Here is an 11680-nt window from a genome sequence, read left to right as displayed (position 1 = left end):
ACAACGTTGTATGACACCATTGCTTTTCCGAGAAAACGTTTTTAGATCCAGTTAATCATTATTAGCCTTAGTTGCTGTGGTTCTTTCATCAGCTGATATGATTGTGGTGGTCTCATGTCGAAGTTTTGGTAATGTATAATCTTTTCAGAACTCGAATCTTGTGCTCCAAGCTGACCGCTCTCTCATTGACCGGACCCGCCGGGATGAACCCACAGGAGAGGTGCTGTCCCTGGTTGGGAAGCTGGAGGGCACCCGGATGGGAGATAAGGCTCAGCGGACCAAACCGCAGATGCAGGAGGAAAGAAGAGCCAAGTATGTACCAAGGGGACGCTGGTTTTTCAGTTTCAAAGTCTGCCTTCCCTTGTAGCAGTTGAGCAGCATTTTTGCTGCAATGTGTGGTGGAAGGTCAGACATCAGTGTCATTAAAAATACTGTGGAAATTTACAGAAAGTTTGTTAGAACATGAGAGTTTTAAAGATTCTTTGGTCTTAAGTGCAAGTAAACTGGAAAATAAGTTTTTTGAACATAAGTGTTTCTGATCCACAGATCTTAATTTTCTTTTAGGTTTTCAAGATCCTTGGTATTCCCTTGTCTCAGTAATTTTTTTTTTCCCTCACTACTGACTCCCCATTACTGCTTTTTCCTTTTTTTCTACTCTTGTTTATTTTTTGGTTGTAAACTAACTCAAGCATCCATAGTAAAAAAGACAGTTTTAGTTTTGTTATAATTTGTTGGGAGTAGGTTAGAAGTAGATTCTGTTGAAACTAGTTTGTTTGTCTAGAGAAAGGTAATGTATCTGAAAGGTGAAAAAACTAGTTAAATTCCATTGTGTAATCTTAAATTAATGGGGAGCCTTAATGGGGAACCTGTCTTATATCAATTTGTCCATCTAGTGAGAGGATGGCAGGATTTCTTATTTATTAATTTATTCATTCATTCATTCATTTATTTACACAGTAGCTTTATTTTAATGTGGTACTGAGGATCAAACCCAGGGCCTCGCATGTGCTAGGCAAGTGCTGTACCGCTGAGCCACAACCCCAGCCCCGGGATTTTCTTTGTCACTGTTTCCTGTAAATAAATGCTCCCATAAATGAATAAGAACAAGTTCGACTCATTTGATGGAGTACAGGTTCCTGTTCTCAAATATCAGATGTCTATATGCCATGACACTGAAAAGGAAAGGAGGATGGGCTTGATCTAGTCTTGCCTGGGGGTGGGAAAGTTCTTCTCTTCCATTTCATATCATGTCTTCATCAGGCGAAGAAAACGTGATGAGGACCGGCATGACATCAACAAGATGAAGGGTTATACTTTGCTGTCAGAGGGCATAGATGAGATGGTGGGCATTATCTATAAGCCCAAAACTAAGGAGACCCGAGAGACCTATGAGGTGCTGCTCAGCTTCATCCAGGCTGCTCTTGGGGACCAGGTAAGGCAGCGAGAGGCTGAGGCCATGTGTTTGGAAAGGGAGAATGTTACATTTGGAAGACATCAGAAGAACCTTATCTTTAGATTTCTGTCTGGTTCATACCAGTTTTCAGATTAGACTAATACTTACTAAGCACTTGGTTTATATGGAACAACACATCAGCTATTAATACTTATTTCCTATTTTGCAGAAGAGAAATGTGAGGCACAGAATAGTTATGTAATTTTCCTAAGTTGCAGCGGTAGCATTTGGCAGAGTCAGGATATGAATTCAGGTGATTTTCTCCAGATCTATTCTTAACTCTTTCCCATGCATGATTACATTGTGGGCTTTTTTGAGTCTTTGAGAGACTCTGTGAGATGCTAGAGAAAGTATGGACATAGAACTACCAAAAGTGTGTCAAGATGGAAGAAGACTGCTAAGTGCCTCTGTCATCTAGGAATGTGAGGCAGATTACTGTGAAAGCTGTGTCCTGCTTCTGGAGACTACCTATCCAATCTTTTTTATCCCCCCCTGTCAGTGCTGGGGATTGAATCCAGGGCCTCATGTGTGCTAAGCACAGTGTTCTACCATTGAGCTATATCTCCAATTTCTCTAATATTTTTAAAACAGATGACTTTTACTTCAATAATGTGCCTTTTTTTTTTTTTTTTTTTTTTGCATTGTTGGGGATTGAACCCAGGGCCTCGTGCATGCTAGGCAAGCATTGTACCACTGAATTTGCAACCCTCCTAGCTCTAGGTGGAGTTTTTATCAACATTAATAAAAATTGTTGGGCTGGGGATGTGGCTCAAGCGGTAGCGCGCTCGCCTAGTGTGCGTGCGGCCCGGGTTCGATCCTCAGCACCACATACCAACAAAGATGTTGTGTCCGCCGAGAATTAAGAAAAAATAAATAAATATCAAAAAAATTCTCTCTCTCTGTCTCTCACTCTCTCTTTAAAAAAAAAAAAAAAAATTGTTACAGCCAGGATTACTGCAATTTTGAAGCAATGTGGCTCATCACATCCTGGCATCACATAAAGCTGGTTGGGGGGTGTTCTGCATGTTATTGTTCTAAAAGTTGATTTTTTTTTTTTCTTTTGTGGTGCTGGGGATTGAACCCAGGGCCTTGTGCATATGAGGCTGGCACTCTACCAACTGAGTTATATCCCCAGCCCACCTAAAAGCTGATTGTTTTTTTGCCACCAGCCACGTGATATCCTTTGTGGGGCAGCTGATGAAGTTCTAGCTGTCTTAAAGAATGAAAAGCTTCGGGACAAGGAGAGACGAAAGGAGATTGACCTGCTGCTGGGTCAGACAGATGATACCAGATACCATGTGCTAGTCAACTTGGGGAAAAAGATCACAGACTATGGTGGAGATAAGGAAATCCAAAATATGGGTAACTAAACTGTTTGTGTTCTGATTGTTGTTGACTCTGAAATGTGTATCTTCTAGCATCATTTGATAATGAATCTGAGTGTCAGTGATTTCCCATCAACCAGAGTTGGTGGGTTCTTTTTTCTTGTTGTTTGTTTGAGGCATTTGGCAGATTTTATTCAAAGCTGGCTTTAAGGAAGATAGAGAAGAATTTTTTTCCTCGAATCTCCACATTCCTACTTTGTGTTTTTTAAAAAATTAATGACTAACAGACACCAGATTCCCTCAATTCCAGCAGCCATTTCTTACCAAGATAGCCTTTCTCCGCTTTTTTTTTTTTTTCTTTTTCCTATACCAGAGCTTGAACCCAGGGGTGCTCTACTACTGAGCTACACCCTGGCACTTTTTATTTTTATTTTGAGACAAGGTCTTGCTAAGTTATCCAGGCTGGCCTTGAAATTTCAGTCCTCTTGCCTCAGCCTTCCAAATAACTGGGATTAAGGAATGCACCACTGTGCCCAGCTCTGAGGCCCTTTTATTGTGTAGAATGTGGAAGAGAACTTGGGCAGAGCCTGTGGGATAAAAGGGGTGGAATCCAGAATTGGTGGGTGGGAAACTGTCTCAGTGCTGGCAGCACAGACGGCGCTCTCATGTGGATCACCTAAATCCTTATGTGTCCTTAGACCCCAGTTCTGTGCCTCTTTTCATTAACTGCTCACTGCTCTTCATCATTTCAGATGACAACATTGATGAGACCTATGGTGTAAACGTGCAGTTTGAATCTGATGAGGAGGTGAGCAATTAAGCAAGTGGACTAACTCATTTTTTTAATTGTTAGGTGACAGGACCCCTTTTAGTGTAAAGAGGTCCCCTAGCTTAAGCCAGATAGATTTTATGGTGTTTTATGAGTAACAGAAATTTAGTGTTATTTTGCTAAAAATATTATCTTCAGGTTTTCCAAACAAATTTAAGTTATTAAATATAAACTAATATAATTTTTTCCATGTTTTTATTACTGGTGCATTTCAGTTGTGCATAAGGATGGAATTCATTGTTATATATTCATGTTTACATACAATATTATAATTTGGCCAATATTATTCCCTAGTATTGCCCATTTCACGCCTCTCCTTTCTCTCCCTGGTCTCTTTCCTCTACTCAATTTATCTCCCTTTGATTTTCATGAGACACCCCCTGCCCACTTTTCTTTTCCTTTTTTCTTTCTAGCTTCCACATATGAGAAAAAACTTATGACCCCTGACCTTCTGAGTTTGGCTTATTTCACTTAACAGTGTCCTCAAGTTCCATTCATATTCCTTCAAATGCCATAGTTTCACTTTTCTTTATGGCTGAATAGAACTCGTGTGTGTGTGTGTGTGTGTGTGTGTGTGTGTGTGTGTGTGTGTATCAGTATCACATTTTTCTTTATCCGCTCATCGCTTGATAGACACCTAGGTTGGTTCTGTAGTTTGGCTATTGTGAATTGTGTTGGTATAGACATGGGTGTGCATGTGTCACTATAGTGACTTTAATTCTTTAGGATAAATACTGAGGCAAGATATATTTGGGTCATGTGGTAGTTCCATTCCTCGTCTTTTGAGTAACCTCCATACTAATTTCCACAGTGGTTGTACTAATTTATGGTCCCACCAACAGTATAAAAGTGTTTCTTTTTCTCCACATCCTCTCCAGCATTTATTATTATTTTAATAAATATGTTTTTTAGTTGTAGGCAAACCTTTATTTTATGTATTAATACACAGTGTTGAGGATTGAACCCAGGGCCTCACACGTGCTAGGCAAGCACTCCACCCTTGAGCCACAACTCCACCCCCAGTGTTTATTATTGTTTATATTCTTGATGGCTGCCATTCTGACTCATGTGAGATGAAATATCAGTGTAGTTATTTGTTTGTTTGTTTGTTTTTCGGTGTTGTTTCAGTTTTTTTTGGGGGGGGTGGTACTAGGGATTGAACCCAGGAGTTCTTAACCACTGAGCCACATCCCCAGCCCTTTTTTTATACTTTATTTAGAGATGGGGTCTCCCTGAGTTGCTTAAATTCTTGCTAAATTGCTGAGGATGGCTTTGAACTCAAAATCCTCAGCCTACCAACCTGCTGGGACTATAGGTGTATGCCACTGTACTTGATTTTATGATTTTAAGTAGCAACAGATTATCAAACTGCTCATAGTAGTTCATTTAACAAATGTTTATTATTTATTAAGTACCCACTTTGACCATGATATATATATGTTGATGGACATTTATTTATTTATATGTGGTGCTTAGAATTGAACTCAGTGCCTCACGCATGCTAGGCAAGTGCTCTACCACTCAGCCCCAGCCCCAGCCCCATGATGCTGTTTTAAGTGCACATTTTATTTCGTGAGTAAGCACAGTGCTGAGCGAGCTAGTTGTGGTCTTTGCATTTGTGGATCACCATCTGCTTCCCCGGCCTGCTTCTGTACAGCTCTTTTCTCCCGTTAGCCAGCAGCTCTTGTGTCTAAGGACTGTGTATGTATGAGAGATTGTGATTGAGGCAGTTGCCATTGTGGCAGCTAAAGTGAGAAGCAGAAGAGAGGAGAGAAGCATCTAAGGAATCCCTACCAGGTTGTCATTCTGTTAATGTGCTCTGGGAGGGGGACGGTAAAGGAAAAGCCGTAGAATGAATAGGATGTCACTTTCCTATGTTCATATATGAATACAAGACCAGTGAAACTCCCATCATGTACAGTGACAAGCACGGGAAGTTATACTCCATGTACGTATGATATGTCAGAGTGCATTCTGCTCTCATGTGTACCTAAAAGGAACAAAGACTGACCTGATTCCAATAAGTCATTGATTTCACCACAAAGCTGTTGCTCTAACTAAGGGGGTCATTGAGGGTGATTCGGGGAGCGGTTCTGTGGTGGCACAGGATGGGTTCCAGAGTATGGTTGAGGTTGGGGCTGTTTCCACAGGAAGGTGATGAGGATGTCTATGGGGAGGTTCGAGAAGAGGCGTCTGACGATGACATGGAAGGCGATGAGGCCGTTGTGCGCTGCACCCTCTCAGCTAACGTGAGTGCGGTCTCCGTCCCCTGGCTGCACGGCCAGCTGATTTCTGGGTGCAGCCTTTTCCCAGTGCCTGGTCTGGTTTTGCATTACTTAGTGAGCCGTGTTTTGACAGAGTGAGCCATAATAAGCATTTAGTGTCCTGATTCTTAAGATTTCAGCTGGTCGCCTTCCTACCCTGAGGCATGTGGTGGGGAATCAGCCTGGTGCTCCTGAACTCAGGATAGCCCTTTTTTCTCTCAAAAGGCCCCGAAAGAAGGCTGGCTGTGGGGTGGCAGGGAGCTTAGTTGTAGGGCAGTGAAAGCGTGGTTGGGACCCGGTGAGCTAAGGGCCTGGCTATTATTTTAGCTTGTAGCCTCAGGTGAACTGATGAGTTCCAAGAAGAAGGATTTGCACCCTCGGGATATCGACGCGTTCTGGCTCCAGCGGCAGCTCAGTCGTTTTTATGATGATGCCATCGTGTCACAGAAGAAGGCAGATGAAGTGTTGGAGATTCTGAAGGTATGGCCGAGATGGCAGCTCTGTCGAGTGCATCTTAGCAGATGGAAATGGTGTGGAGCAACAGACAACTGTGTCCTTGATGGTGGCATTGCTTTCTCTTTAGACGGCCAGTGACGATCGTGAATGTGAGAACCAGCTGGTTCTGCTCCTCGGTTTCAACACGTTCGACTTTATTAAAGTGTTGAGGCAGCACAGGATGATGAGTGAGTATGCGTGAGCTCTTCCCCCGTGTGTGGCCTGAGCCAGGCAGGGGGGTGCTGCTTTCATGGCTTCTGCACTTAATGATTTTTCTCTGCACCCCAAGAATGAAGGCTGATTTACCCATCCTGTGCCCCCCACCTCCTCCTTCTGCTCCCTGTCATTGGCAGTTCTGTACTGTACCTTGCTGGCAAGTGCTCAGAGTGAAGCTGAAAAAGAAAGGATCATGGGAAAGATGGAAGCTGACCCAGAGCTATCCAAATTCCTCTACCAGCTCCACGAGACTGAGAAGGAGGATCTGATCCGAGTAAGGGCTGGCTTGATCGTTCTGTCTCATTCCTCAATTGGAGTGTTTGCTTCAGAAAAATGGACAGTTGGCTAGAGATTAAAAAACAGATGTCAGAGTAGTGAAGCATTTCTCTAAATTCCTTGGGGTTTCTCAGTGAGTACTGATTAGAATTATTACATTCACATTTGTGTGGCTAGAGACTGTTTGTTCAGCAGCACCAGGGGGACCTTTACAGATTTCACCATAAAGACGGTATTTACTTGAATGCAGGAACAGAACCCATGCTTAAACATGGGACTCAACACTGCTGCCTCTTCCCTAGATGCTGAGGTCCCTCTTCTATGTGCTCCTAGGTGCTGAGGTCCCTCTTCTGTGTGCTCCTCTTCTCTATATATCATTTGTTTCCTTGGATCTTTATTTATTTATTTATTTATTTATTTATTTATTTATTTATTTAGTTTTAGGTGGACACAGTATCTTTATTTTGTTTTTATATGGTGCTGAGAATCGAACCCAGTGCCTCACGCATGCTAGGCGAGCGCACTACCATTTGAGCCACATCCCCAGCCCCTCCTTGGATCTTTTTGGTGGCCTTTTGGCAGGTGTCTGAATGTGAAGTGCCACCTTTTGTTTTGGGGACTTAATAGTACCAGTGAGTCAAGCACAGCTAAGCAGAGACTGGAAGGGGCAGGTACTGAGCATGGTGATGAGCCATCCTGTTTTTTTCTTTTTCCCACTGCAGGAGGAAAGGTCCCGGAGAGAGCGGGTTCGGCAGTCCCGAATGGACACAGATCTGGAAACCATGGATCTGGACCAGGGCGGAGAGGTGGGAGTCGGGCCATCTCCTAGGCCATGATGGGTGGAAAACTGTCGTGCTCAGTCAGCTTACTTCCCGTGGATTATTGTTTGTCACATCCCCAGGCACTGGCTCCACGGCAAGTTCTGGACTTGGAGGACCTGGTTTTCACCCAAGGGAGCCATTTCATGGCCAACAAGCGCTGTCAGCTTCCTGATGGGTCCTTCCGTCGCCAGCGAAAGGGCTATGAAGAGGTGCATGTGCCTGCTCTGAAGCCCAAGCCCTTTGGCTCAGAAGAGGTGTGTGTAGTGTTTTGCTCAGTTCTCGTGCTCAGTTCATCTCTCCTCCAGTTTGGATTCCAACCATTGCCTAAGATGTAGCCTTGTCTGTTAGATAGCTTCTTTTTGAAATGAACGCTGCTTCAGAATTTTCCTGTTCTAATTTTGAGCCCAGGGGATTATTTTGATCTCTCTGGACTGGGTCTTAGTGGAGAGTCATGTAGGGCGATGGCCAGGGAATGAGACCCTGGCAGTCCCACGGCAGTGGGCAGTCTGCTGAAGGATGCTGTCGGTGTGATGTGCTTGGCTTTTCTTCCTAGCAACTGCTTCCCGTGGAAAAGCTGCCCAAGTATGCCCAGGCTGGATTTGAGGGCTTCAAAACACTGAATCGTATCCAGAGTAAACTGTACCGCGCAGCCCTGGAGACTGATGAGAACCTGCTGCTGTGTGCTCCTACTGTAAGGGCTGCCCTGCTGCTTTTTCTTACAGAATGTGGTCTAGAGTTCTGACCCTGACATATTTCCTAATCTTTGCCCCTAGCCTATATTCTTTATTTGATAAGAGACTTGTTAAGTGGTAGATCAAATGCCATGACATGCTGTTTTCTGGTTTGGAGATAAGCTTGGGGAAATTGGGGCAGCGAATATAACCTTATAAATGGGCTGCTTGTCCCTGACCTCTGTCTTAGGGTGCTGGGAAGACCAACGTGGCCCTGATGTGTATGCTCCGAGAGATAGGGAAACACATAAACATGGATGGCACCATCAATGTGGATGACTTCAAGATTATCTACATTGCTCCCATGAGGTCCTTGGTACAGGAGATGGTGGGCAGTTTTGGAAAGGTAAGGGTCAGATCTTTGCTCCAGAAGATCCTGGCCGCAGTTCTTCAAGTACTGGGAGCTGGCCTGGGCATCTCTACTGCTTATGTGGGGCATGTCTGAATGCCTCTGTGGTGCTTTTCCCATTTCTGAAATGGAACTTGACCCAGGTACAGAAAGCTACCGGGGCGAGAATGTCTTGAACTCTCTTTTAGAAGGGTTTACTACCTTTCTTTCATCTTCTGCATAGTGATTTTCTTTTTTTTTTTTTTTTTTTTTTTTAATAAATTTTTAATATTTATTTTTAATATTTATTTTTAATATTTATTTAATTTTTAATATTTATTTATTTTTTGTATGTGGTGCTGAGGATCGAACCCGGGCCGCACGCATGCCAGGCGAGCGCGCTACCGCTTGAGCCACATCCCCAGCCCTGCATAGTGATTTTCTGATGTTGGTGTTATTGCATTTTTAAGTATTTATAAAGTGTCTTGATATGGTTGGTAGTAGACCTCGTAGTGTTATTCTAAGTCTATTATCTGTAAAGTCCATTTCCCCACCCTTACATGCAGAGCTCCCAGAGATCCTTTGCCTGCTTCATGTGCTTGAGTGAAACTTGGATTTGTTTTAGGAGTGTGTGTTCATATAGACTTATTACTTACCTACTCCCAGTACCCGACACTGAGACTACCCAGACAGAGTATGGTATCTAGGCCCCTTCAAGCTTGCTGCCTTTTTTCCTTATTTCCAGTGCTGGGCATTGGACCCAGGGCCTAGAGCAGGCTAGGAGAACATTCTACCACTGAACTACACCCCAGCCCACTTCAAGCATTCTTGCCTAATGTACCTCTTCTCCCCCTAGCGCCTGGCCACTTACGGAATCACTGTTGCTGAACTGACTGGGGACCACCAGCTGTGCAAGGAAGAGATCAGTGCCACTCAGATCATTGTCTGCACCCCTGAGAAGTGGGACATCATCACTCGGAAGGGTGGTGAACGCACCTACACTCAGCTGGTGCGGCTCATCATCCTGGTGAGCAAGGGGAGCATGAGAAAACCCGGAGGCAGTCGGGATCAGGAATGTTGTTGGGCTTTAATGGTGAACATTTCCTCAGGGCCTTTTCTGTAGGCACTAGCCTTTGAATGACAGCCATTGTCAGCTTTGTTGTTACAATTCAGTAGAAAAACTTAGCAGCATGGTGTTTGCTGTATTTCTCATATCTTTCTTCATGTTTGAAGTAATTTTGAAATAAATGTAAACAGGACCCCCCCCCAAAAAAAAAATATGTGTGTGTGTATGTGTGTGTGTGTGTGTGTGTGTGTGTGTATTTTCCCGGAACATAGAAGGGCTTTATAAATAAATAATCTGTTCTCAGAGGCAATAAGTAGGGAGTCAGGACATCGTGTTCCGTGTGCACAGAAGCAGTGTGGAAGGTCTGAGTGTCATTTCTTTGAGGTGTCTGGGAGAGCAAGAAAGGAGAGTGCACGAGCAGGCATTGGCAATCTGTGGCTGCTGGATTCTGTTTATTGGAACACAGCTGCACCCCTTTGCTAATGTCTTGATTACAGCTGCTTTTGTGCTGCAGAGTAGGGTTAAGTATTTGTAATAGGGACTGTGTGGCCCACAAGCCTAAAACATTGACCACTTGGCCTTTAAAGAAACAGTTTGCTAAGCCCCACATTGGAGCCTGGCTAATAGCCTCATTAGCAGGGACATTAGGAATGCTGGATCCCTGGGCCCACCTCTTGCCTTCTAGTACCAGCAAGATCTCTTGGTCTTCCTGTGCTGCTGAAGTTTGAGAAGTGCCACTGTAGGCCATGCAAACTCATGCAATGCGTGAGAGCTTTTGTTCTTATTTAATATAAATATGAAGTCTTATTTGATATACATATGGTCTGACCAAAAGCTTCATTTTTCCATAAGGAAATTTATGTGAAGGTTAGGAATTCGCTCACCTAAAGTATCTTGTCATAGAGTGCTGCATCAAAGCAGCTCACGGTATGCTCTTTCCTGGGGTATTTCATGGTGAATACTGTCTTCATTCTTCGGATTTCTTTAGCTTAAAATTACCTTTCTTGTCGTTGTCGTCTTTTTTTAATTTTGTTGTTGTGGGTGGACAGAATGCCTTTATTTTGTTTTATTTTTATGTGATGCTAAGGATTGAACTCAGTGCCTCACATGTGCTAGGCATCTTTCTGCTTTGCCATCTTCCTGCTTTGCTATCTTCCTGCCTCCCAGCCACCGCCCTCTTGTCTTCTTTTTTTTTTTTTTAAAGAGAGTGAGAGAGGAGAGAGAGTGAGAGAGAGAGAGAATTTTTAACATTTTATTTTTTAGTTCTCAGCGGACACAACATCTTTGTTGGTATGTGGTGCTGAGGATCGAACCCGGGCCGCATGCATGCCAGGCGAGCGCGCTACCGCTTGAGCCACATCCCCAGCCCCCTCTTGTCTTCTTTGTTGGCATCTTAGGTTACATGTGTATAAAATGGGGGTAGTCTCGGGAAGGGGGGCTGTGTTTCTCTGGACCTAGAGGTAATTTGATGCCCTCCCATTCCTTAGGATGAGATCCATCTTCTCCATGATGACAGAGGTCCTGTCTTAGAAGCTTTGGTGGCCAGAGCCATCCGAAACATTGAGATGACTCAAGAGGATGTCCGACTGATTGGTCTCAGTGCCACCCTCCCCAACTATGAAGATGTGGCCACCTTTCTGCGTGTCGACCCTGCCAAGGGCCTCTTCTATTTTGACAACAGGTATAAGAAAGGCTGGAAGAAATGTATAGCCAAAGTGACCTTCTTACTTTCCTTCTATTTTCTAAGGAGCACTTCTGGATTGAGCTTTAGAAGGGCCTTTGGTTTCTGTGTGTCAATCCAAAAAGACAAATATTGCTTCCAGGGCATGGAAAGTACTATTTGTTCCTGCTGCATCCCTGCCAAAGCCTCATTTGT

The 11680-nt window shown here is 43.8% G+C and overlaps 1 protein-coding gene across 1 annotated transcript in view; it reads left to right on the top strand.

Moving 5' to 3' along the window:
* Window positions 1-11680, top strand: part of SNRNP200 (small nuclear ribonucleoprotein U5 subunit 200) — a 28213-nt gene that overhangs the window by 505 nt on the left and 16028 nt on the right. Inside the window, exons 2-15 of the mRNA XM_081265502.1 lie at window positions 149-312; window positions 1261-1432; window positions 2623-2815; window positions 3531-3586; window positions 5758-5856; window positions 6199-6351; window positions 6455-6554; window positions 6720-6856; window positions 7581-7664; window positions 7760-7933; window positions 8233-8370; window positions 8601-8756; window positions 9595-9765; window positions 11292-11485. Coding sequence (XP_081121628.1) covers window positions 149-312; window positions 1261-1432; window positions 2623-2815; window positions 3531-3586; window positions 5758-5856; window positions 6199-6351; window positions 6455-6554; window positions 6720-6856; window positions 7581-7664; window positions 7760-7933; window positions 8233-8370; window positions 8601-8756; window positions 9595-9765; window positions 11292-11485 — 1991 coding nt within the window. The remainder of the gene's footprint in view (window positions 1-148; window positions 313-1260; window positions 1433-2622; window positions 2816-3530; window positions 3587-5757; window positions 5857-6198; window positions 6352-6454; window positions 6555-6719; window positions 6857-7580; window positions 7665-7759; window positions 7934-8232; window positions 8371-8600; window positions 8757-9594; window positions 9766-11291; window positions 11486-11680) is intronic.

This window comes from Spermophilus citellus (assembly GCF_964194105.1).
Source record: "Spermophilus citellus genome assembly, chromosome: 13".
Taxonomy (NCBI): Eukaryota; Metazoa; Chordata; class Mammalia; order Rodentia; family Sciuridae; genus Spermophilus; species Spermophilus citellus.
The sequence above is the reverse complement of the archived record's forward strand: the minus strand, read 5'-3'. Positions and strand labels throughout refer to the sequence as shown.